At 41.6% G+C, this 26,495-nt stretch overlaps 1 protein-coding gene across 1 annotated transcript; it reads right to left on the bottom strand.

Annotated features, from left to right (window-relative positions):
- Positions 1–698: 698 nt before the first annotated feature.
- Positions 699–20,237, bottom strand: LOC111189891 (uncharacterized). Its single transcript, XM_049473860.1, has 5 exons — positions 19,291–20,237; positions 19,001–19,199; positions 15,538–15,767; positions 3,194–3,308; positions 699–1,440 (listed from the first exon to the last, which is right to left on the bottom strand). Exons 1-5 carry the CDS (start codon positions 19,554–19,556, stop codon positions 766–768), a joined length of 1,485 nt encoding a protein of 494 aa, XP_049329817.1. The 5' UTR covers positions 19,557–20,237; the 3' UTR covers positions 699–765.
- Between the last annotated feature and the right edge of the window lie 6,258 nt (positions 20,238–26,495).

The following is a 26,495-nucleotide window of genomic DNA, read 5'->3' as shown; positions in this document are numbered from 1 at the left end:
GTTACTCGGGAGTCGGAGGGGTGTGAAGGAGGAGGACGTAAGTGCAAAGATAATATTTATTTTAAACAAACAAGATAAATCAAAACAAACAAAACACGGGTAACGCAAAACAACAAGGCTTGGATAATATAAACTGAGAAACACAGACTAAGAAACTAAGACTAGGCTACAATCGGACTGCAGGGATACAAAGATACAGCATACAAAATACAAAATACAAAAGACTCGACACTGAACATTCTAACAGAGGGGCTTAAATACAAGAGGAGAGTGAGAAACACCTGGGCTAGGAAGACGAGGGGGCGGGGTTACAAACAGGACACAGGTGAGAACACTGATGCTACAGGGCAGGGCTGGGGCGGAGCTAGGGTGGAGACAAATACTAACAACAACAATAGCACATGGCTGTGAACACTGACAGGAAAACAGAGGGGCAGGAGCACAAGAGACAAAATAAGGGAGAAACAGAAGACAGACATGGGCTAAGGTGTAACAATTAAGCCTCTTTTCAGTATCAAACGTTTTGATCAAAGTTAATATAACTTGTATTTTATGTCATTTCTATTCACTTGTATAGTTTGGTTCTTGATTGATGGAGTTTTTGGATTTCATAACAGGATTTATGTTAATAGAGCAACAAGCAAACATTTTTTTATAATCAATATTTGATTGAATAAATAATATATTGAGAGTTATTTAACATTAAGGAGTAATTACATTCATTTACATATATTACATTTGGTTACATTTTCTTATATTTATAAGTTACATCTGGCCCTCGGAGGACAGCCAATATGCCAATGTGGCCCTCGGCCAAAATGAGTTTGACACCCCTGCTCTAAGAGCTCTTGGTGCAGATCTGGCTTTGACCATCGCCATCAGGTATGAAGGTGCTGGTCCGTTTTTTGCCTTGTAGGCCAGCGTCAGGGTTTTGAATCGGATGCGGGCGGCAACAGGAAGCCAGTGGAGGGAACGCAGCAAAGGAGTCACATGACTGAACTTCGGAAGATTGAAGACGAGTCGTGCTGCCGCGTTCTGAATTAACTGTAGTGGTTTGGTGGCTCGCTGTGGAAGACCAGCCAGTAGAGAGTTGCAGTAGTCTAGTCTTGAGATGACAAGAGACTGCACAAGCACCTGAGTGGCATCCTGAGACAGAAACGGTCGAATTCTTCGGATGTTGTACAGGAGAAATCTGCATGACCGAGTCAGATTTGCAATATGGCTCGAGAACGATAACTGGTCATCCATTACTACACCGAGGCTTCTTGCTTCTGCCGATGGAGTGACCAGTGAGTTCTCGAAAGAGATGGAGAGATTGTTGTGAGGGCTTGTAGTTCCTGGGATGAACAGAAGGTCAGTCTTGCTGGGGTTGAGTTTTAGGTGATGAGAACTCATCCACATCGAGACATCACTGAGACATGCTGAGATGCGGGATGAAACCTGAGTGTCGGAAGGAGGAAATGAAAGGATTAGTTGGGTGTCATCAGCATAGCAGTGGTATGAGAATCCATGAGAAGATATTATTTCACCCAGAGAGCGAGTATAGAGTGAGAAAAGAAGAGGACCAAGCACCGAGCCTTGTGGAACCCCAGTGGAGAGTCTGCATGGAGCAGATGTTGCCCCTTGCCAAGTTAATTGGTAGAAACGGTCCTCCAGGTACGATGCAAACCACTGCCATGCAGAGCCAGTGATTCCAAGGCTGGTGAGGATGGAAAGGAGAATGCTGTGGTTGACCGTGTCGAAAGCAGCAGAGAGATCAAGCAGAATCAGAACAGATGACAGGTTAGTAGCTTTTGCTGCATGAAGCTTCTCTGTAACTGCAATGAGGGCAGTTTCATTAGAATGTGCAGGTTTGAAGCCAGACTGGTTTGGATCCTGAAGATTGTTCTGAGTGAGAAAGAGAGAAAGTTGGTTGTAGACAGCACGCTCAAGGACTTTGGAAAGGAAAGAGAGGAGAGAAACTGGCCTGTAGTTGCCAACGTCCAAGCTGTCTAGAGTTGGTTTCGTCAAGATAGGAACCGCTCTGGCAGTCTTAAAAGTTGATGGAACATGACCAGATGATAGAGAGGTGTTAATGATGTGAGTGATGAACGGAAGGAGGGCAGGAGCAATTGTCTGAAAGAGGGAAGATGGTAAAGGGTCAAGTGGGCAAGTGGTTGGATTGTTAGAATGTAGAAGATGAAGGATTTCATCTGTGGAAAGCAGAGAGGTAGAATGTGGGAGATAGAGCTTGGTGGGAAGGGTAGAGGCAGGAGGAAAGGATTGGCGGATATTTGCTACTTTCTCCTCAAAGGAGTTGACAAAATCATCCGGGGAGAGGGTTGTGGGAGGTTGAGGAGTGGGAGGGTTTAGAAGAGATGAGAAGATGGTGAAGAGTTTGCGAGGGTCAGATGCTGATTCTTCCAGTTTCCTTTTGTAGAAAGAAGATTTTGCAGCAGTTACCTCTGATGAAAATCGGGATAGGAGAGATTGGTAAGAGCAGAGGTCTGAGTATTGTTGAGATTTTTTCCACTTCCTCTCAGCTAGCCTTAGCTCTCTACGGTTGTTGCGTAGAACATCCGACAGCCATGGGGTGGCTGGAGAGGATTTTGCTGGCCTTGAAGTAAGAGGAGAGTGTTGATGGAAGAGGTGATAGATGAGAGGAAGGTGTTGGTAGCTGTTTCCAGAGGGAGGGAAGAGAAGGAGTCAGGATTCGGAAGAGAGGCAAGAGAGGAGGGAGATATAGCACGAAGATTGCGATGAGTAGTGGAAGTTGAAGAGGTTGTGTTTGTAGGAAGAGCAGGAAGAGAGAGAGTGAAGGATAGGAAGTGATGGTCAGAGAAATCTAGAGGAGTCACAGTTAGATCCAGAGCTGGAGCAGGTCTGCTAAAGACAAGGTCTAGAGTGTTTCCTGCTCTGTGAGTTGGAGCAGACAGATTGAGGGAGAGAGAAAAAGAAGACAGAAGTGGAAGAAGACAGGATGACTGTAGTTTCTCTGAGGGGAGGTTGAAGTCACCAAGGAGGATAAGTGAGGATTCAACCGGTAACCCACTCAGGAGAGTGTCCAGTTAATCAATGAAGTTGCCCAGTGGGCCAGGAGGACGATAGAGAACAATGATATGGAGTTTGACAGGAAAAGAGATAGTGACAGCATGAAATTCAAAAGAAGAGATGTCAAGATGCAGAAAAGAGAGTACAGTGAAGGACCACTTACGAGACAGAAGCAGGCCAGTTCCACCACCCCTGCCGGTTGGCCGTGGAGAGTGGGAGAAGGCAAAAGCAGATGACAGGGCAGCTGGAGTTGCAGAGTTTTCTGGAGTGATCCAAGTCTCAGTCAGAGCCAGGAAGTCCAGGAAGTCTGATAACGTTAGCTAGCTCTCCTCTAACCTCAGTTCTGTGCTAGCTGACTCTCCATTGTACTTCATGCTGGAAATTGGGAGGCATGTTCCAACAGCAACAAATCAGTGTCCTGACTGGATAAGCAAACCTCGCAATCTGATTGGTGCAAATAAAGTTTTCCTATTGGTCCATCTATTAGGTGTCAAAACAGGGTCAAAGTTCACAACTGCAGCAAGAGTTTCACACAAGCAGCAGACAGGAGGTGAACGAGAGGATTTTTACCTCCACACTGAAAAACACCCGCGGTCACATTTACAACCTCACAAATTCCATGTGATTTTTGTTCTGACCCAGTTTAAGCCATTTCAGCAGTACTGATTCATACATTCACAAGACTGGATTTACAAATGCTAATCTTTTCTACAAATAAAAAATATATATTTAAAATATTTTCAGTTTCTATACATTTGTGACTTTTGTTTTACAAACTCAAAATCTTTATTACCCTCTTTGCCACTTTGCACTTTGCACAGTGGTTGAGAAATAGGAGCTGCATACAAAGTAAAGTAATCAAATCACTTACCTTGGGCTCATGTGAATGTTTTATTTTATTCTTCTATTTTTAATATCATAATTTTATATTTATTATAAATATTTAAATAATTGTTATTTGATTAAACTGGATAAAGGGAGTGAACCTAAACTAAGTAGTGGTTATCTATTTGTTTTTATTGTAGAATGTTTTCAGTAGGTCTGAGTACTTGGCAGTTATGGTAATGGACCAATAACATCGTGTTACAAGGCAAGGCAAGGCAAGGCAAGTTTACTTATATAGCACCTTTCATACACAACGGTCATTCAAAGTGCTTTACAAGTTAGAAAATACACAGAGAAATCAAATAAAAAAAACATGTAAAAGATTAACAGTAAAAATGGAAATAAAAACTAAAATAAGAATAAAGCATGATTGATTAAAACATGATTAAAACAAAGAGGATTAAATTAAAAACATGTAAAAGAACAACAAGGAATTAATAAGAATAAAGCATGAATAAAACATAATATAAAAGTGCCGTTACAGAATAAAAGTGGGTGGAGCTGCAGTGTTTTAAGCTGAGCTGAAAGCCTGATCAAACATGTAGGTTTTCAGTCTGGATTTAAACATGTTTAGTGTTGGAGCTCTTCTAATGCTCTCTGTTAACTGGTTCCATTTAAGAGCAGCGTAGCAGCTAAACGCTAAACGCTGCCTCTCCGTGTTTAGTTTTTACTTTAGGCAGCTCTAACTGAGCAGTTCCTGATGATCTGAGAGTTCTGCTCGGCTCATACTGCTGGAGCACATCAGATAAATATGCTGGTCCTGCACCATTAACACATTTATACACCAGTAACAGTACCTTAAAGTCTATTCTGTAACAGACTGGTATCCAGTGCAGGGATTTAAGGATGGGGGTGATGAACTCTGGCTGCTGAATTCTGAATCAGCTGAAGCTGTTTGATGGTCTTTTTTGGGAGTCCAGTTAGGAGTCCATTACAGTAATCAATCCTACTAGAAATAAAGGCGTGGATGAGTTTCTCCAGGTCTGATTTAGACAGAAAATCTCTGATCTTATTGATGTTCTTGAGGTGATAAAATGCTGATTTGGTGACGGCTTTGACGTGACTGTTAAAAGTGAGATCAGAGTCCATTTGTACACCAAGATTACGCACTAGTTCTTTAGATTTCAGGCTTTTTGAATCCAGATAGGCAGCTAGTCTGTGCCTCTCATTACTATTCCCAAATAAAATAATCTCTGTTTTATCTTTATTTAATTGCAGAAAGTTCTGTCCCATCCATTTATTTATCTGCTCAAGGCATTTACACAGTGAGTCAATGGGACCATAGTTGTTTGGGCAGAGGGCCATGTAGATCTGAGTGTCATCTGCATAGCTGTGGTAAGATATCCCATAGTCACGCATGATTTCCCCCAGAGGAATCATATATAAATTAAATAAGAGTGGCCCAAGAATTAAACCCTGGGGTACACCACAGGTCACTAGCACAGTCTCAGAAACATTATTTTCCATTTCCACAAAGTATGATGGTTTGCATGGTGCAGAGCATTTATCTGTCTCTTCTTGTACCTGATCTGTCTGGCTTCACTGTGTATTGAAGTCCACATTTCAAAGAAGACACAGTAGTGATCTGACAGTGCAACATCCTTAATAGAGGCTGATATGTTGAGACCCTTCGAAATAACCAAATCCAGGGTGTGACCATGACAGTGTGTGCTTCCAGTCACATGCTGAGAGAGTTCAAAAGAGTCAAATACATCATAGAGTTCTCTGGCATAATTATCCTTGGGATTATCAATGTGAATTTTAAAATCACCAGCAATAATAAAATGATCAAATTCAGTAGAAATAAAAGACAGCATATCTGTAAAATCATCAATAAAATCAGCATTGTACCTTGGAGGCCTGTAGACAATTACTAGTAATATTCTTGGTGTCCCTTTTAAAACTGCACCTAAATATTCAAAAGATGTGAAGTCACCAAGTGATAACTGCTTGCATTGGAAAGTATCATCAAACAGCATAGCTACACCTCCACCTTTCTTGCCGGTACGTGAGACATTTAAAAAGTTAAAGTTTGGTGGAGCCGACTCAATTAATACACTTTCAGCACTACAAGAATTTAACCATGTCTCTGTTAAAAACAGAAAATCAAGCCCATAATTTGTAATAAAATCATTAATTAGATAGGACTTGTTTGTAAGAGATCTGATATTTAGTAGAGCTAACTTAATAACCTGTGCATTTTGTTCCAAAGACTGTGGGTTACAATTTACATACTGCAAGTTGGATATATTCACATTATGTGACCTATACTCCCTGTTCTTTCTGCTTCTGATAAGAACTGGAATGGGGGAGATAACTGGCACACAGGGTCCGTACTTGTTTTGAAAACATGTACTGCTGACTTCACCATTGTAGCAGCACGGACCCAAAATATATCAGTTTGCTGGATTACTTGTGGCGGCCTCTTCCCTTATGGTGGAGGGAGGTGGGAGGGGCTCCTGCTGGTGAAGAAGTCGAGAGCGGAGCTGTCTGTCCGGTGGTTTAGGAGCTTGTCTCTTCTTTTTGGGTTGTGGGGGGGGGAGTTTGTTTAATACTTCCTCATGTTCATGTTCACTGGGCTTCATTTTGGTCCCCTTTTCTAACTCCTTGATTGGGGAGTGTAGTGGTGGTGAGGATGGGGGTTGCTGGGTCCGTGAGGCAGTAGGTGACTGTGGAGGAGAAGTTGTGCTGATTTTCCGCTGTACCTGAGGACTCGCTGACAGAGAAAGCGTCAGTCTTGTCCCTGCAGATACCAGCTTCTCCATGGTTGCTGGGAAGTTCAGGTGGGGTGATGATGGGGTGGAGATGGAGGATGATGATGATGAGGTGGAGATGGAGGATGGTGTGGAGTGTTCATGCAGTTGCGGTGTTTCCGGCAGCTGATACAGCAGATCATGGCTCCCGTCCGATAACTCCGCAGTCTCTGTGGGGGAGGATGTTGTGTCTCTGTAGTGCAGACAGTGTCCTTGGGTGTTAAAGCTGACGTGTCTTCACCAGTGGGAACAGAGAAGTTGCACAGAGAAAAAATGAAGTTCTCTGACAGGAATTTGACTCCCCTCTTGTTGGTGTGCAGTCCATCTCTCCTGAAAAACTCTCTCTTCCCAAAAAACAGATTGAAATTGTCAATGAAGTGCAGTCCGTTTGACCTGCAGGTTTTCTGAAGCCAAATGTTTAAAGCCAACAGCCTAGAGAACATATTGCAGCCTCTTGCAGGTAGAGGACCACTGATGAATGTCTGGATGTTGAACTTGCGCAGTGTGGTAAAAAGATCATTAAAGTCCCTTTTTAACACCTCAGACTCCTCTTTCCTTGTATCGTTCTTTCCAACATGAACAATAATCCGTTTCACTGTTCTGTATTCAGCCAGTAGTGCTGGAAGCTTTTCATTCAGTTCAGAAACTGTGATGTTTGGCTCACATCGAACAATGAGTTTCTGATTATTGTTCATGCCATGAACAGAGTCATCCCCCAAAACAAGGGTGTCTGCTGTGGCCCCAGCCTGGAGCCCTGTGGCTCTCCTGGGGTGTTTTGAATGGCTGAATCTTCTGGTTCTTTCTGAATCATACTGGCTGGTATTAGGAAAGTCATTAAGGTCTTGCAGTGGCTCAAATCTATTTTGCAAACTAAGTGACTGGAACTGATTTCCTCTGGCTCTGTGCTCTGATCTCCGAGCAATAGCTTTAGCATTAGCATTAGCCAGATGTGCTATGTTAGCAGGAGTGGAGGAAATTACAGAGCTGTATGTGGCATGGCGTTTGGGTTTAGCTTCAATGCGAACCCATTGCTGGTTTTGCCCATATCTTTCAGCTGTACTCACATTAGGGATGTCCACATGATCTGCTGGTCCAGTTCTGTTCGTCTCCACTGCTCGCTGCTCCGTTAAAATCCCTGCCCGTTGTCCGCTGGCAGCACTCCCACACTCCGATGGTCCTTGAACAGCGCAGAAATGCCAGTCCTTAAACTCTGATAACAAGGACTGAAAATTTGTTTCCAAAACAGTCATTCTTTGTAGAAGATTGTAGCAGTTCTGGCAGCACAGGTGCTCTGAACCCACACAAGGAGGCATCTTGCAGATTTCTTCTTAAGTACTCTACAGGAACTTTTCTGATTCCTGTGCCTATGGACCTACTATAAAATGTCCAAAAGAAACTAGAAAAAAATAAAATAAGAAACAAAATATGGTAGTGCTAGTGCTAATCTAAATAATGAGCTCAGACACTGTAGCTCGAAAATATCTGAAAATAAAGAAAAGTATGAAAGATAGCAGAGATAGCAGAGCTAAGCAGAGAAGCGTCTGAACGGCACAGAAGCAGGAAGAAGCAGGAAGAATACACTGTGATTCTGGATCCTTGCTGAGCCGGTATCAGATAGTATCTGTATTTCTGTATTTCTCACGCATCTTTAAAATGACTATTTTATATTGTTCTATTGTTGGGATAACAATAATTAAATATTGCTATGTTTCTTTGAGACCATTAAACACAATTCATATTCAATTATTCACAGTTAAATGTGTTTCCTGTTGATCTCTTACTGACCAAGCATTAAAATATCAGGTTGAATTGAAAACTTTTTTTTGACCACTGATGAGCATCAGACCCCCTCTGACCCTCTGCTCTGGTCTAAATTTGCGTCCCTATACCTTCAAGAGAGAGAGCAGAAATTAGTAACATCATGTGATAAAGTACGGTTTTGCAGGTAAATATGTAAACCTTCCTCTCGTATTTTATTTCATACTGCATTAATCAAGATTAAAAACATTACATTAAACAATAAGTTAAAATATAATAAAATATTAATATACTTGTTAAAATATGTTTTGTCTGCATGTATAAAGTTTCAATGCTTGCCATATCTTATTCACCTTTTATTATTTTTATGCTAATTTGTGTTTCACTTGTAGTTTAGTTGATATATAATTATTGTAGTATTGTATTATTATTATCATCATTATTATCGTTATCAGTAGAATAATAAATATTTTTTGTGAATGATGATGACTGATTAATGAGTTAAATTTAGGTTATCACTAGTCATTCTTTTTAAACTGTGGGCCGAGTCCATGAACAGCAGATCTTCTGTACGTGAAAATGACCTCAGTTACAATACTGATGATTTTATTTTTGTGATGACTTAGATTCCGGATCAGAGTCAGAATCTGAGCTGGATTCACTCTGTGATGAACTAGCAAAATGGGCAGTTTAACACCATCACACACACTGAGAGGCTGGTGGTCAGTACCACTACTTTGGTGTGCTTTTGAGTTAGCTAAACTTGCAGAAGGATTTGACTGACGGCATCAGGTACACTGTGCAGCTCTCCTCTGTGATGCTCCAGCCCGTGCTTTTATCAAGTGCATCAAAGGTCACGCAGGGTATCACAGGTGTGAGAAATGCACTCAGGAAGGTGTAAACATTGACAATAGGATAACGTATCCTCAAACAGACCTGCTATTAAGAACTGATCAAAGCTTCAAGAAAAGACCGATTTGGATCACCTCCATGGCATTTCAGCTCTTGAAAGGACAGCTCTGGGAATATTATCTGGGTTCCCCCTTGATTACATGCACCTTGTGTGCCTAGGTGTCATGCAGCAAATTATTCAGGTCCGCTCAGTTGTAGGCTGTCTGGCTTTCAGGTAAATGTCTTGTCAGAAAAGCTGCTACATGCCCAAAGCTACGGTCCTGTTAAGTTTGCACGTCGACCAAGGGCTCAGAGAAATTGGCCGGTGGAAAGCCACAGAGTTTAGTACATTTTTGTTGTACACTGGCCCTGTTTTGCTAAAATACGTACTGAGCACTGAAGTGTACCACAATTTTCTGCTGCTGTTTGTGGAAATTTTCATCCTTCTTCTCGAGGACTATCTTGAATATGCCAACAACATCCTAGATCTTTCTGTTTGCTATTTTGGAAAGCTGTATGGGCCTAAATTTGTGTCGTACAATGTTCACAGTCTAGTGCATCTTGCACAAGATGTTCAAAATCATGGCACTCCTGACAGCTTCAGAGCCTTCCATTACGAAAATCACCTCAGTAAAATGAAAAGAATGATTAGAAAACCTAGCAGCGGACTCAGTCAAAATGTAAAAAGGTTGTCAGAAGAACAACAGAGAGAATATTCAGAGAAAAAGACCAACAATTTATTGGGACAAACCATATCTGATTCTCTCCCTCCACCATGGTGCAACTCAACACAAAAAGCTGATAACACCACAGTTCACCATCAAGCTTGACCAAGCCAACAGTTACAGTTACCTTGAGGTCAAAAATACCATCTTCTGCAGGAATGAGGTATTTCTGGCGTACAGCAGATTTGAGCAGCAAGAATCATTCTTTGATTATCCACTGCCATCATCTACCCTCAACATATATTTGGTCCATGTGCTCCGTTGAAGGCTGCATTTCTGCAAAGCTGATCGGACATAGGGGAAGGCCTTCCTCGTCCATAAAAAAAAAACACAAATTTGTGTCAATTCCAACACTGCACACAAAAACACAGTAAATAGAAACTACCAGCCAATTTGGAATTACTAGCAGTAATATATATTTTATATCCAAAACTCATAAATGTGACTTTAAATATGGCAAACTTTATATCACAAAATGTTTAGTCAACATCCCAAAATACTGAATTAATTAAATCAACTAGATCAACACACACACACACACACACACACACACACACAGTGCAGCTTTCTAATTGAAACCCCTATAATTGTTTTACATTAACATTAAATTGATATTACAATGACATTTTGAAATGATTCCAACCTTGATGGTTATAACAGATAATTTATAAGTGCTTGTATGCACGCAGTCAAGTCAGAATAATATTAATACCTTCTTGTTTCTACACTCAGCTCCACTAAGCATATAGGAGCATTTTCTAGCTCTTTAAAGACTTTATTCTTTGTTTCTCTGTATACTTTATTATTCTCCTTTCTTCCTGTTCTTTCTTGATCAGGACCACCAAAGAGCTGCTATTATAGTTGGGTGGTGGGTCATTGTCAGCACTGCAGGGACACTGGCATGGTGGTGGTGTGTGAGGTGTTAGTGTGTGTTGTGCTGGTGGTACAGTGAGCGGGTCAGATACAGCAGTGATTAGCAGTGATTAGCATGGTGGTGGTGTGTGAGGTGTTAGTGTGTGTTGTGCTGGTGGTACAGTGAGCGGGTCAGATACAGCAGTGCTGCTGGAGTTTTTAAACACTGTGTTTAATCTCTCACTGCCCTCCACTCTATTACACACTCCTGCCTACAGCTCAAACACCTCATTCATGTAAAGACAGAAGCTCATCTGTTGCTGCAGTTTATGCTGATCATCCTCCAGTCTCTTACCAGCAGAGACCAGGAGCGTCTCTGACCTCTGAAGAGGTCAAGCTGGATTCTGTCACTGGGGCCGTTACCGCACTGGAAATCCGGACCACGATGAAATGTGGTCTGTGCAGCAGCCAATAAAACGAGAAGCCTCTCGCTGCAGCCTGTAGGAAGGAGGGGTTGGACATCCAGCCCCACCCCTCGTTACTCCACAAGCCACACCCTCATTACATCCAAGGCCATGGCCAAAATTGATTCCTATTTTTGTTCTAGGTATTAATGAATTAAGGTGGGATTAGAATGTATTTTTAGGCATTATAATAAACTCCACAGTACAACATAATTTATAGTGAAACGTATCAAATCCAACAAAACCCCAAAAAACAGCATCAAAAGTACATCAAGAGTCAAGTCAAGTCAAGAGGCTTTTATTGTCATTACATCTGAGTACAGGTACACAGTGTGATGAAATTACGTTACTCCGGAACCATGGTGCAACATAGAACAACAAGCAATAGACAACATAAAGTGCAGGAGTGACGACAGTGCAACATAAAATTATAAAATTATAACACTAAATAACAATAAATACAATAAATACAAAAGACGAGACAATTTAAAGACAGGACAGTGCAGTACTGATACAGTATAATAAAGTGTATAGTGGGGATAAGGTGCAGAGATGTGTGACATAATGTAACATATAGAACATATATAATCACAGCAGTTACTGAGGTAGAGTTTATAGTTTTTAAGAGTGCAGCAAATAAAGTCATGTCAGCCTCTGTGTGCTGACTGGGTGTGTGTGTGGGTGAAGTTCAGTTCTTTGTGAGTGTAAAGGGGGGGGGGGGGTGTACAGTTTAGTTTTGTGTAAAGGGGGGGCGGGTGTACAGTTTAGTTTTGTGTAAAAGGGGGGGTGTACAGTTTAGTTTTGTGAGAGTGTGTTGGGTGAGTGGTGGGTGGGGTGGGGGTTCAGTTCTGTCTCTGTGCGTTGAGAAGTCTGACTGCCTGGTGGATGAAGCTGTTGCAGAGTCCAGTAGTGGAGGCTCGGATGCTCCTGTATCTTCTGCCGGACGGCATCAGAGCGAAGAGTCCGTGTGAGGGATGGGTGGGGTCGTCCACAATGCTGGTGGCTTTGCGGATGCAGCGTGTGGTGTAGATCTCAGTGATGGAGGGAAGAGAGACTCCGATGATTTTCTCAGCTGTCCGCACTATCCGCTGTAGGGTCATGCGGTCTGAGGTGTTGCAATTCCCAAACCAGACGGTAATGCAGGTGCTCAGGATGCTCTCTACAGTCCCTCTGTAGAACATGGTGAGGATGGGGGGTGGGAGATGTGCTTTCCTCAGTCTCCGCAGGAAGTAGAGGTGCTGCTGGGCTTTCTTGGTTATGGAGCTGGTGTTGAGGGACCAGGTGAGGTTCTCTGCAATGTGAACACCGAGGAACTTGGTGTTATCCACAATTTCCACAGCAGAGCCGTTGATGTTCAGCGGGTGGTGGACACCTGGAGCTCCCCTGAAGTCAACTACCATCTCCTTGGTTTATCCACGTTAAGAGATAGGTTGTTGGTTCTGCACCAGTCCGTCAGCCACTGCACCTCCTCTCTGTATGCTGACTCGTCATTCTTGCTGATGAGGCCAACTACAGTTGTGTCATCAGCGAACTTGATGATGTGGTTTGAGCTGTACTTTGCAGTACAGTCATGAGTCAGCAGAGTGAACAGCAGTGGGCTGAGCACACAGCCCTGGGGGGCACCGGTGCTCAGTATGGTGGTGCCGGAGGTGTTTCCAATCCTGACTGATTGTGGTCTCTGTCAGGAAGTCTAAAGTTACAGTCCAGTTACAGAGGGAGGAGTTCAGGCCCAGCAAGCTCAGTTTTGCCCTACTTCCTCAGGAGGCTGAGACGAGCTGGACTCGGGAGCGCAGTCCTCACCTCCTTCTACAGATGTGTGGTGGAGAGCGTCGTGTGCTCCAGCATCAATGTGTGGCATGGAAGCTGCTCTGCTGCAGACAGGAAAGCTCTGCAGAGGGTGGTGAAGGCTGCACAGAGGATTGTTGGAGTCAGCTTCCCCAGCACCATGGACATCTACACCTCCAGATGCAGGAAGAGGGCCACCTGCATCAGGAAGGATCCCACCCACCCAGCACACGCACTTCCTGTCACTCCCCCCTCAGGCCGGAGGCTGCGGAGCATCAAGTGCAAAACAACCAGACTCAGAAACAGCTTCATTCCGGAAGCTGTAAGACTCTTAAACTCCACTTAACAACACACTGCACTGATACCAAGGACAAATGACTGTTTACAAACACTGTCAATTTAGTTGAACTGATACACTTTATCTTCTACTGCTCTAATTCCATATCATGCTGCTATAGCACATTTGCACTCTGGACTTCATGTTGCTGAAACCTTTCTACTCTATTTATTTTTAATTCTTTTGGGGTATTTATCCATCTATTTTGTATATTCTATTTTTATTGTACTCTTTTTTTATCTATATATCTATTTTAATAACAGCTCTTTGGGTGTAAACTGGGTCGTGAGAACATAATTTTGTTCCACCTCATGTACCACATGTGATGCGAATGACAATAAAATCTCCTTGAAACTGAAGTTGATGAACAGCATTCGAACATAGCAGTCTTTGTTGTCCAGGTGGGTGAGAGCCAGGTGGAGCGCAGTAGAGATGGTATCGTCTGTTGATCTGTGTGGACGATACGCAAACTGCAGAGGGTCCAGTGAGGACGGGAGCTGGTTTTTGATGTGCCTCATGACCAGCTTCTCAAAGCACTTCATGATGATGGGAGTAAGTGCAATGGGACGGTAGTCATTGAGGCAGGACACTTGAGACTTCTTCGGCACAGGGACGATGGTGGTCGTCTTGAAGCACGTCGGCACGATTGCAGTACTCAGAGAGATGTTGAAAATGTCCGTGAGAACATCCGTGAGTTGTTCTGCGCATCCTCTGAGCACTCTGCCAGGAATGCTGTCTGGTCCTGGGGCTTTCTGTGGGTTGACTCTGAGTAGAGTTTTCCGCACATCAGCTGAGGACAGGCACAGTACCTGGACGTTTGGAGGAGGTGTAGTCTTCCTTGCTGTCGTGTAGTTCTGTGCTTCGAACCTTGCGTAGAAGGAGTTCAGTGCATCTGGAAGGGAGGCATCACTGTTACAAGCAGGGGAGGGTGACTTGTAGTTGGTGATGGTCTGGATGCCCTGCCACATGTGCCGAGTGTCAGCGGTGTCCTGGAAGTGGGCGTGGATTTTCTTTGCGTAGGTGCGCTTTGCCTCTCTGATCCCCCGGGAGAGCTCGGCTCTAGCTGTTCAGAGGCCAGCCTTGTCCCCTGACTTAAAGGCCTTGTCTCGGGATCTCAGCAGCACACGCACCTCTGCAGTCATCTATATATCTATTTACATGTTAATTGATGCAAAGAAAATTAATATTAAGTGGATTTGATGATGTTATACAGAGTTTATCATGTATTACTTCTAAAACCATAAGTTATTTATTAATGAACCGAAATCTGTCACACCCTTGCTCTGTTTCTCCGTTTCCCAGTGTTTTTCCCAGTAATTTTCCGACAGGTATGTGTAATTTGTAGCTCCGCCCCTCGTTACCTGTTTCCCCCGGTGTGTGCTTCCTGTGTATATAAATAGTCCCCTTATATCTGTGTTTATTCATTGGTCTTTGCACCTTCCTCCGTTGTTTTGTCTTTCCACGTTTATCTTGTTTATAGCCCCAGTTTATTGCGTTCTGTTTAAACTTATGTTTAGATTATTTTCTGTCTAGTTTAGTTTCTCGTTTTCTCCCTGTTTGTTTGTTTGCTTATTTTCTAATTTGTTCCTTGTTTGTTTAGTTGTTTATTTGTTATTTAATAAATATAGTTTCTTACCCGCTTTTACGTCCTGCTCCTGCCAGTGACCTGCCCCCAATATTAAACTGTGGAGCAGTGTACGAGCTACAACACAAAACCTTAGTTAACGCAGTCAGTCTCCGGACTGAGAAAGATTAATATGTATTTGTGGTGTGAGGAGGTATATGTATTTGAACCGTGGGTCCGCCCCACGCCGGAACGCACAGCTCTATCTGTCCCAGCTGGTCTGCATCTGGACTGATTAAACTGTCAGCTGGGACAGGTATGAAAACTCAGCCTCAGCCCTCACTCGGGGGAGCACTGTGGCCGAAGTCACCTCTTAGTTTTCTTTTGCCATTGTTTTTATTAAACGCCCACAATGTGGGAAAAACAAAAGGAATTTCGCTCTCAGCGACTCACCTCATCTCTCCGGCTGGGACCCTCTGGACTACCCCTTCACCTCCTTACTCCTAGAGCCTGAACCCCAGCGGCTCTGGGAGGACGACAGCGAGAGGCGGCTGCAGCAGCAGTGGACGCCCCATCCAGAACTCGGCTGGTGTGAGTGGTGCCCTCAACCCAGACACCGGGAGGCAGACTGCCCTCACACCGGCCCAGACTTGTGCTGCGTCTTCCCAGAGAAAGAGGACAAGCTCCAAAACCTCGTTTACTTTGGTGGCGTTGAGCACAGACCTGAAAAGACACCAAAGAACGCGACTAGAGCCCCATTGGGCCGCGTTATGTTTCTTTAAGTTTATTTTGGTTGTGGTGGAGGGTGTTTAAAGCCAAATAAAGGTATAAAGGTAAATAAAGGTAACCCCAGGGGCCGGTCACAGTATTAAAAGTGAGAAAGTCATGATCATGCTATGTTTTTTGTAATGCAGTGTACAGCACAATTTTATAAATGCACTTTGGTCAATATCTGTATTATTACACCAGATACTCTATATTATCCAGCAAACACAGAAAAAACTATGATGGCGATTTCAAATATAGTCTTCTAATTACAGACTAAATATATGAAATAAAATAAGAGTAGTCTACAAAACTTTACATACAGCACTGATGAAAGCACTCATTAGGACTGTGACCAACAAAATTCTTCTAATTTATTTTTAAAGAATTTTCATAAACAATCTCTAAAACGTCCCAGCCAGGGTTCCCAAGAGTCCCTAAAAAGTCTTAAAAGGTCTTAAATTAAAATCCAGGTAATTACCCTGCTGGAAAAAACCAGCTTGGATTCTAAGATGGTCATGCTGGTATGTAGATGGTTTAGCTGGTTGTCCATCACCAGTTAGAGCAGCTGGTCAGTGGATGGAAGATGTTTAATATCTCTAATGTTTTTCTGTGAGTGACACACAAAAACCTACATATACTTACTCATAAAAATAATTATTTATTTTAATACTATACGTAATAATAACTGTAAACTACTGATAAAAAAAGAGAGAAATTACCAAAATACCAAAAAAACATGCAGAGCTTTCAGATCAGAAGAATCAGAAAGTTCATATTTATTTAGAAACAACAACACTAAAGTTTTAACTCAACAAGTTAAGAAATCAGTATTTGGTGGAATAAACCTGATATTTACTAACAGTTTTCATGCATTTTTAAACAACATTGTTCTGTAAATAAATGCTCTAAATGAGAATATTTTTATTTGTAATTTGGGATAAATGTTGTCAGTAGTTTATAGAATAAAATAACAATGTTTATTTTACTCAAACATGTATACATTTAGCTATAAATAGTAAAATCAGAAAAAAAAAACTTTGACGTGGTCTAATTTTTTTCGGGAGCTGTATATATTAGGGCTTTTTAAGGAACTGTTATTATCACTAATAGTACTATTAACATAAATAATTATTATTCAAACAATAACACTTTTGGCTGTCTCCTGTAGCTGTGCTGCAGCAGCTGTGCAGCTCCGCGAGCCTCGCGCTTATATCAAACCGTGTTGGTGTTCCGTTTCTGTTACAGCAGCAGCGGGTGAGACTCGGGTCGGAGGTTAGTTAACGCTCGCTACATTTATTCTTGCTGTTAAGAAAATGTTTGTGTACGTAGTGGTTATTTTTATTTAGACAGCATTTTTTCACTTTGGCTAGTTTACTAACCTAAATTGTTTCTGGACACGTCTCCTTGTTGCCAAGCAACAGTGGAGTAGAGCGGTCACTAGAAATATCAGGCAGTTTTCAGGTCTCTTTTGAGAACTGCTTTCCGACCTGTATGTAGTTATATGGAGTTGGTTCATTCTTTACAGAAGCTAACTTGTAGTGATGGGCACAGCAGCTCTTTTAGATCAACTGAATCATTAGAATCCGTTCACTAAAAAGATTCGTTCTTTTGTGCTGTCCGTCTGTGCTGTACCGGAGAATTTGAGTCTAGGGCTTGTAAAAGCTGATTTTACTGATACTGTGAATTGTAGTTGATTATTATTTATTTAATTGTAGATTTGTGTTGTAAATGTTACAAGAGTTCAAACTGTACTTAAATTCTTAAATTCTTTAACTAAGTGTTTTGATTGTGTTCATAGACACCTCTGAAGAAATAGAAGAGGTACTGGCTACAGGAAAAAGGATTCACGTTCCAAAGCTGTTGGAGAGAAAAGCTCTGGAGAGCGACAGAAACTCAGAAAGGAAAGAACTGAAATATACTGCTGTATGCCTTTAATGAATATACAGTGTTTCCAGTATTTGTCCCTTATTTTTTTGTTTTAGTTTTTTTATGATACTTACATAAAACGTACGTAATTGACTTTGAGAATAAAGTCGTAACATTAAGTAAATGTAGTTCTAACTACTTGGGCTGCAGTATAGGAACGGCGCTTGGAAGGAAAGGAGCATTTTCCACAAAATCTGCACACTGTAACACTAGAGCATTAATAAGCAGCGGGTTAGAAATGTAGATAACTGATGGTAATCACAGCAGGTCTGTAACAGATCATGAGCAGAAAATGTTTTAATCTCATAATATTAAGACTTTTTTCTCTAAGTCAATTGTATTTTTTTAAGATTGGCCCTAAAACACCATTGTAGGTATTTTTTCCTTTAATAATTTAAATGATTTAATTAATTAAGAAAAAGCTTTTTCTATTTACTCAGGTTATCATTGTCTGATATTGTCACAGCTTAGCCCATGTCTGTCTTGTGTTTCTCCCTCTTTTGGTCTCTTGTACTCCTCCCCTCTGTTTACCTGTCATGTTTCCCAGTCATGTGCTCCTGTTGTGTTTTGGTCTTGTCTCCACCCTAGCCCCACCCTGTCATCAGTGATTTGTAACCCCGCCCCCTCTTGATTGATCCTCAGGTGTTTCCAGTTTCCTGTTCCCTCCTCCTGTATATAAGCCCCTTTGTTTTAAGCCTTCTTGGTCTAGTGTTTTGTTGGTTTGTTTGCTGTCTGTGGTCAGGTATGTCTCATGTTGTTTGTTAGATTCCTGTTTTCAAGTTTAGTCTTCTTTAGTCTTATACTCAGTAGTGATGGGCGGATGAAGCTTCACTGAAGCTTTTGAAGCTTCTTCCTGATTGTGCCGAAAAAGATTTGAGGCATTGAAGCCTCAGAGAAGAGTGACATCTGTTGGCTGAAATAAATTATTACAGCCTGCACTTTACAACGAAACAAATGAACCCTGTGAGATTTGCTGCTCAATCAATATCTGTTCTGATCTGCTGATAACCATCTTTAATTATTAAAGTAATACAATAAATACTTGGTTGTTGTCATTATTGAAAATCAAAATTAATATAATGGTTCTTTTTTTTAATATTTTGCCAGTGTATAGTGACCCTGGCATTTAAACGAGTGTGTGTGGTGAAACACGAACACAGCCATGTAAAGGAGAGATTTAGATTGTATTTAAACAGGTTAAACAGACCAGATAAACAGTGTTACGAAGATAAATGTTTATTTAGGAATAAAAGTTTCTCCACGGTGTTGGGTTTAAGTTTGTTTCTTCTTTGGTTTACAATTTCTCCTGCCTTTGAAAAAACTCTTTCACATGGCACAGATGAGGCTGGTGTGCAGAGGTACCGAACAGCAACCTGAAAAAGGTGAGGATACACAGCTTTGTGTTCAGTCCAGTACTTTAGGGGGTCCTCCACTCTTGACAGGTGTGCATCTCTTAGGTACCTAAATTAGAAGGAAAATATAATAAATACAATATAGTATTTCATCCATTCATCCAGCCTTCCACAGATAATCAGTAATAAATATACTTTACCCCTGCACCTCGGCTATAGCACTGGCGGTTGCATTGGGTGCCTGCTGCTCTGCCTCCACATGGCTGTCCAGAAGGCCCCAGAGATTCCTGTCCTGTACTTCTGGTGGTGCCACTGATGGGACAGATTCCTGGGGCACTGCAGGCACAATGAAGCCGGCACATTCTCTGGTTAACTGGTCCACAGCTGCCTGGGCATTGCTTAAATTACAAAATCCCAGTTGTTTGTATCTTGGGTCAAGCAACGTTGATAGTGAAAGTGCAGTCATCTATCACAGCGAACTTCTCCTTTAAATTGGTGTTAATGTTGTTGGCCAGTTTTGCACCGAGGTGATGTGTGTTCAGAGCACATTGTCTGGCACTGTGGTGTTTTAACATCTTGACCATTGGAATGACTTTAGAGCCTGATGCTCTTTTCTCCTCAGACAACTCCACCGTTGCTTGCTGGATTGGCCACAGTACTTGAACACACTGATTAATTGTTTCAAATTCCTCCGATGAGAACACCACAAGATCAGTGTTCAGGCTGGTGAGAGATGCTGCCAGTGGTTCCCGTTGTTCATAAAGTCTTTGTATTGAATGTACTGTTCCAGCGAGTGTCCACCTCCTGTAGAAGCTTATGCTTAGGTTTGCCCATTTGCTCCTGAACCTCAGACAGTTTTTCTTTGGCTGTTGTGCTTGATTTAAAATATCCAACAATTTTTTGTAATAAGAAATTTCGTAATAAGAGTGTTATTGTGGTCATGATGCAGGAAATTCATCATCCAAACTCATCCCCAACTTTTCTTAACCAAAAGTATTGGAAGTAGCTCTATCATTCTGGATGACACAATTCCACTGCTTCACAGATCAGAGCTGGTGCTAGCAGCTTTATGTTCATTTAGAGTCTTATTTTATTGGAAATAATTCTCAACAAAGACTATGGGCTGTGTAAGCAAATTTGCACTTTTTTTTAGCAATGGGTATATTAGAAGTGAATGATTTACACATAACACATACATTTGGACATAATGTTCATAAAAAAACCTTTGAATGTAGATTAAAAATTCTAAAACAATTGACTGTCTCATGCAGATGTACATTAGGCAAATATTTTATAAAAAAAATAATAATTCATAAAGGTAACATATTTATTCAATGATTCACAAATGTTTATTAAAATGTTGCAAGTGTTTTTACATTGAATTTATGTTAATAAAACATGAAAATTTTAACAATTATAAAATATGAAGAATACCAAATGGTGGAGTCTCAAGATTGTCACTGGAGGAATGCGGTGCCGAGGTGCTCTCGTGCTTTGCACGAAGATGTCTCAGCATTGAGGAGGTGTTATTATTATATGCCAACTCCTGGGAACAGAGCTGGCACCGCACCTTTAAAATATAAATAATTTCAATAGAATAACACAGTATATGGTGAATGTAAATAAACATAATATTTTTCTATATATTTAGTGCTTACCCTGTTTCTTGCTATTTTCTCAAAATGTTCCCAAGCAATGGAACGCTTGGTTGAGGTAGAGGTGGTGGAAGATTCCATACTGTTTGCAAGATCAGTAATGACACTGTACAACACAAAGGGGCCATCTCGACCTTCACTGCTTCTTAATTAGTCAGTGAGACATGGGATAGCGCCACACCTTTGAACCAGTCCCGCCCATTTCCGGTGGTTCATTGACGCGTTCGAAGCTTCAAATACCATAGTCACGTGATTGTAGCGACTTCAATACAAGCTCCGGTACACTGTGCCGAATCAGCACGTGTCGGAAAAGTGACACAAGCTTCGAAGCCTCGGTGTCAAACCGCCCATCCCTAATACTCAGTGTAACTTTGGTTTATTTTGTTTGTTTGTTTGTTAGTTTGTTTTAGTTTGCTTATTTAATAAAATTATTATTCTGCACTTTCATCCATCCCTCTTCACTTGCGTAACAGATATTAAAGTGTGTTTGATAATCTGAAAAATGTAAGGGGGAAAATACTTTTTCGCAGCATTGTGTACTTACACACACATACAATGATTTGCAAGTTTCATATTTACATAAACCACATTTTATATTTTGAGCCTAGAACACCTATCATATGTTGAAAGTGAGCAATTTTACCATTTCTTTATTCTTAACATTGTATTAAATTAGATGTTCTGACCAGCTGTATGAGCTGTTTTTCCCAGTAGGCTACAGTCTTAAATTTTCAGAATGTGCATTTAATGCCGGTGGGAAAGCAACGTTTGCAAGAAATTAGCTAGGTTAACATTACCGGAAAGAGAACTATTACTATTACTACTAGATTAGTGGAGAGCTACTTAACATACCAACATTAGTGGTGAGTTAGCTACATTACCGGGGAAAGAACTAAAATTAGCAGTGATGAGCTAGCTCACATACCAACATTAGCGTACGTTGCTCAAAACACAAACACACCATCTTTAAAAAGGTCCCTTATCTGCGTCAAGCTCTTATTTGCCCAGAGCTTAAAAGATGGCAAAGTTTGTCGGAGCAAATTTGTACTCTCAGTTATCTGAAACCAATTCCTCTCTCAGCAGCTTTAACGGATCACGCACCGTGTGACCAAAAACTAACTGTGACGGACTGAATCCAAGAGATTCCTGCACTGTCTCTCGGATAGCAAATAACAGAAACAGAATTCCCTCGTCACATTCCTTTCCAGAATCCTGGCAGCAGGTACGGCGCACTGTTTTAAACGTTTGGTGGAATCTCTCTAAAGCACCCTGAGACTCTGGATGATAGCTATTGTGAAGTAAACTTTGACCCCTGCTCTGTCTGAATGTGTTTGGGTAATCCAGAAGTTGAGAAGAACTTAATCAATGCTTTCACGATGCCTTTAGCTTTTATGTTATGTTAATCATTATTTCGCTCTTTAATGAAAGCAACCTTACTGAAATCTCACATACAGTCGGCATTTCACAGACAGAATTAAAAAGATCTATAAACGTCTCAGACAAGTCAATTTGATCTGCAAATGTACGTGACTGTGCTCCAGGTCCCGGCGCACACAGGAAAAACATTAGCCTCCTCAATACAGGAGTGCAGTCAGGCTCATCTACAACTTCAGGTGGGGGGTTAACTTTTCCACCAGCTAAATCATTCCCTAAGATAAAGTGAATTCCAACCCTCACAATGCCCGACACCAAATGAGACTGGAGGTGGATTTTGTGTAACGGAACTCTACATGTACCCAACTCAGCCTTGGATAAGCACATCAGACCCACATGAAGTTACAGCAGAAAATGGCAAAACAGATTCCAGGATAAAAGACTGCGCAGCCCCAGTGTCTCGCAATGTTTTAACTGGAACCGGGTCATTTTCATCATCAGAAAGTGAAACTAAACCATCAAAAATATAAGGTCCATACACCGAATCAGGTACGCTCTCGTCTAACACCACATTTGTATTTGTAGCACGGATAAAACCCACAGATTTAGGTGCTTTCCAAAAGACTCTAACTGAGAGCGTGGAGGTTTTGCTTCTAATGCGGGACAGGCAGTGATTAAATGATCAGTCTCTCTACAATAAAAACAAGCACGAGGACTGCTAGACATAGTACGAGTCGAGTTTGAATTTTTATTAAAATTCTGATGACCTCTAGAACGAAATACCCATGGTGGGCTAAAATGTTGACGAGGGGGCGATGAAAAAACATTTTTGTGCATCAGCACAAACTCATCAGCAAGTGCTGCTGCTTGTGAAAGGGAAGACACCTTTTGTTCATTTAAATACACCACAAGTCGTTCAGGCAAACCAACCTTAAATTCTTCTAAAAGAATCAACTCTTTCAGTTTCTCCGTTTTACTTGCTACACACCATTTATCAAACAGAGAAGACTTTTCTTGTGCAAACTCCACAAAGGTTTGATTGGCGCTTGTCTGTGCTTCAGGGACTAATTCATATGCGCGCAACACTGCAACTTTTACTTTATTAAAATCTAAACTGTCGTCAATAGGCAAGGCAGCGCAAACTTCTTGAGCTTTACCAACTAATTTTCATTGCATTGTAAAAGAACAGCCCAGACCTCTTGCGGCCACTTAAGAGCTGTAGCTGTGCGTTCAAAAGCTGCGAAAAATGAGTCGACTTCAGTTTCTCTAAAGGGAGGAACAAGGCCAATGTATTTACTTACATCGAGCCCAGGTGCGGCAGCAGGGGCGGGAGCCGGTGTACCTCGCACCAGGGAGGCAGGTCCAGAAACAGGCGTCTCACTGCCAGCACGTTCATGCGCCGCAGGGGCTACACCACGCGGTTCAGCAGCACGTAAACGGAGCAACTCGGTCTCCTTCAGCTCCTCCAGACGAATATTAAGCCGAAGCCTTTCGGCCAGATTTAGGACAAGAGTCGGGAGCAGGAGTAGCAACAGCAGACACAGACAAATCCAGCTGAGCAGCGTCACCAAGAAAACTGGAGATGTTGCCATCACCTCCACTAAATCCCCCACCTCTTCCACAACTGCAACACCTGGTTCAACTGACTCTGGTATAGCAGGTAAAAGCCCCTCATCAACCAGCTTCTGATATACCGCTTCCCTTATCACACTCGGAATACATTAGGATTATAAAACCCTGCCAACTGAAGTAACTCATCCTTACGACATTGCTCAAAAACGTGCGTAGAAGGAGCCAAAACAAACTTATCAAGCTCAAAAGCCATAACTGCACCCCTCCACATGAAAGAAAACCGCCAATAAAGAGCATATGCGGAGAGAAAAAAAAGGAACGAGCCCTCAATTTATGTTATGACCTGGGGGCATGGAACAGCCCCCAGGTCATAACATAAATTGAGCAAAATGAGTCAGGCTCAAATTTCAGTTCCACGAAAGAGGCTAGACTTAAGCTTCGTCCAGTTACTATAGCAACATATACGTTTGTCCAAACCTGCTCTGTACCAGGCTACAGTTAACGCCTAGCTTAGCTGCAGCGCTTCTATTGGATGAGCCGTATGACGCCATAGCCCTGCTATGGCATGCCCATTTGAAGATGATCCACGCACATCCGTATAAAGGCTCCATCTGGACCCTCTGACGCAGATTGTCAATCGAAAATCATTTCACAGCATCAATGTACTGGTACATAAGTATTGCCTACCCAACAGATACATTTCAAGTTATGAGCATGTAAATGTCAGTCCAACCTTTTAACCTTTGTCACTTTTGCTATTGTTCTAGATGATCTGCACTGCAGATTATCTGTTTTCTAACATTGAGGCAAAATGGCCAGGTTCAGTACATGACTCGAGAACATTTCGGGCCTCCTCACTGGCACAGAGGTTCACCCAAGGTAAGAATGCTCCAACCACACAAAGTAGTGCATATTTGTCCTCAGCGTTTGACTCTACTCTTTATAATTGTAGGCGCATTTACTGGCTTACTGCTTGGGGATAGAGGTTACCCATGCCAACCCTTTCTCCTAACACCTTATGCAGATCCTACAACTGATGCAGAGAGGAGATTCAATCTAGACATGCAAAAACAAGGGCTTGCATTGAAATGGCATTTGCACAGTTGAAAAGCCGGTTCAACTGCTTGCGCCCCTGAAAGAGCCTGTGACATTGTGCTAGCCTGTGCAGTTTTACACATTGTGGCAATACTACGGTTGAAACAATGGGAAGACAACATTTTAATTGAAGACCACATGGATGGTAGAGCACTGAGGGACATGAATGCAAATACTTACTTTGGTTAATTTTTCTTTTTTCCCCTCTATTGTTCATTACACCACGTTATATTGTCAACACAGGACAAGAGACCTTTTTTGTAAGAAAAGTTTATTGTTGGTCTTGCTGTGCCTGTAAAAAGAAAAAACTTGGACTTACAAAACTTACTAAAACAAGCATTAAATTAAGACTATTTTCCCCCCACTACTCACACCTTTCTCCATTTTCTTTATTTCCAGCTTTCTTAGTTTTAGTTTTTTGTACTGTAGATCTGTTTTTTTACATTCGATTTCTTGGAGCAAGTACAAGTATCTCACAGATCTCAGATTCCTGCAAGACAGAGTTATAGTAAATACTGCAAAGTTTTCATTCATGGTGAACTGCATAACTACTCACTTGTTAGCTCTGGATGTGGAGGCCTGAGGGCCTTCTATGGATTCTTCCATGTCCTTTAAAAACAGCACAAATCATGAGATCACAGCACATCAAACATACAAACTAAGACGGACACACTCCTTACAGCTGGCCTTTCAGAACAGGCAGACACAGTGTCCTCATTCTCATGTACCATCCTGGATGGTCCTGCAATCTCCCCCTGCAAACAGTGTATTAGACACCTAAATGTTAAAGGTTCTTTGGGTACGATCATAAGAAATTGGCTGGTTTATGGTATTCACATCATTGTCAGGAGAGTCCAAAAGTGTCAAGACATCCCCCACCACTGTGAAATATGAAACCATCAAATATATAATAAAGATACTAATGAATTCTATAATATTAAAATGTAATATCTGAGAAAAAACTGAACCTGAACATAAGGCTCTGTTGCATGGGGAAAGAGGGGGTCAGATGATGTCCCTCCCTCAATTCCTGCAATGATGGGACATCTGAGGTTCTGTTCTAGAGCTAGGTCTCCTGCAGGAGTGAGGGCTGCTAGAGGAGGCCCAACACCAGTAGCAGCAATAGCTGTTTTCTTTCTGGTTGCTGAAATATTTCATGCAGTTCATTTGAATCATAATACACACTAAAATATGTAGTTTAAACTTTTCCTGCACATTAGACTGACCAATTGGAATTGCACTTACCATTCTGGAGTATATTTTTATATTTAACCTTCACCTGCTGCCATGTTCTTTTTACTCCCCCCATGTTGCTTCTAAATCAGGATATAATTATCAATATTCTTAATTTACTATAGCATTTTGGAATGCCAATGAATGAATTATATAATATGCTCACGCATTTAATCGGTCTGCAATGTTCTGCCAAGCAGCTTCTCTGGCTTCGTTAATACATGCAGTATTCCCTTTCCTTGTAATTATCTCTTTGTAGTCATCAAATAGACGTATGAGTAACTCCTAACTAAGGTTTTAAAGAAAACTTACCAATAACAAAAAGAAAATCAAATACAAAGTCTAACCTAACTCCCTAAATATAATAAACCAGGAGAAAATATAAGTAAACAAAATTAAACCATTATCTCCTCACCAAACAGAGATAACAAAAAGCCTTAATGAGCCTGGACTCAGCTTTTAGTATCGGTTTCTAC

Source organism: Astyanax mexicanus, unplaced genomic scaffold (assembly GCF_023375975.1).
Source record: "Astyanax mexicanus isolate ESR-SI-001 unplaced genomic scaffold, AstMex3_surface scaffold_47, whole genome shotgun sequence".
Taxonomy (NCBI): Eukaryota; Metazoa; Chordata; class Actinopteri; order Characiformes; family Acestrorhamphidae; genus Astyanax; species Astyanax mexicanus.
This window is presented reverse-complemented; position numbering and strand designations above follow the sequence as displayed.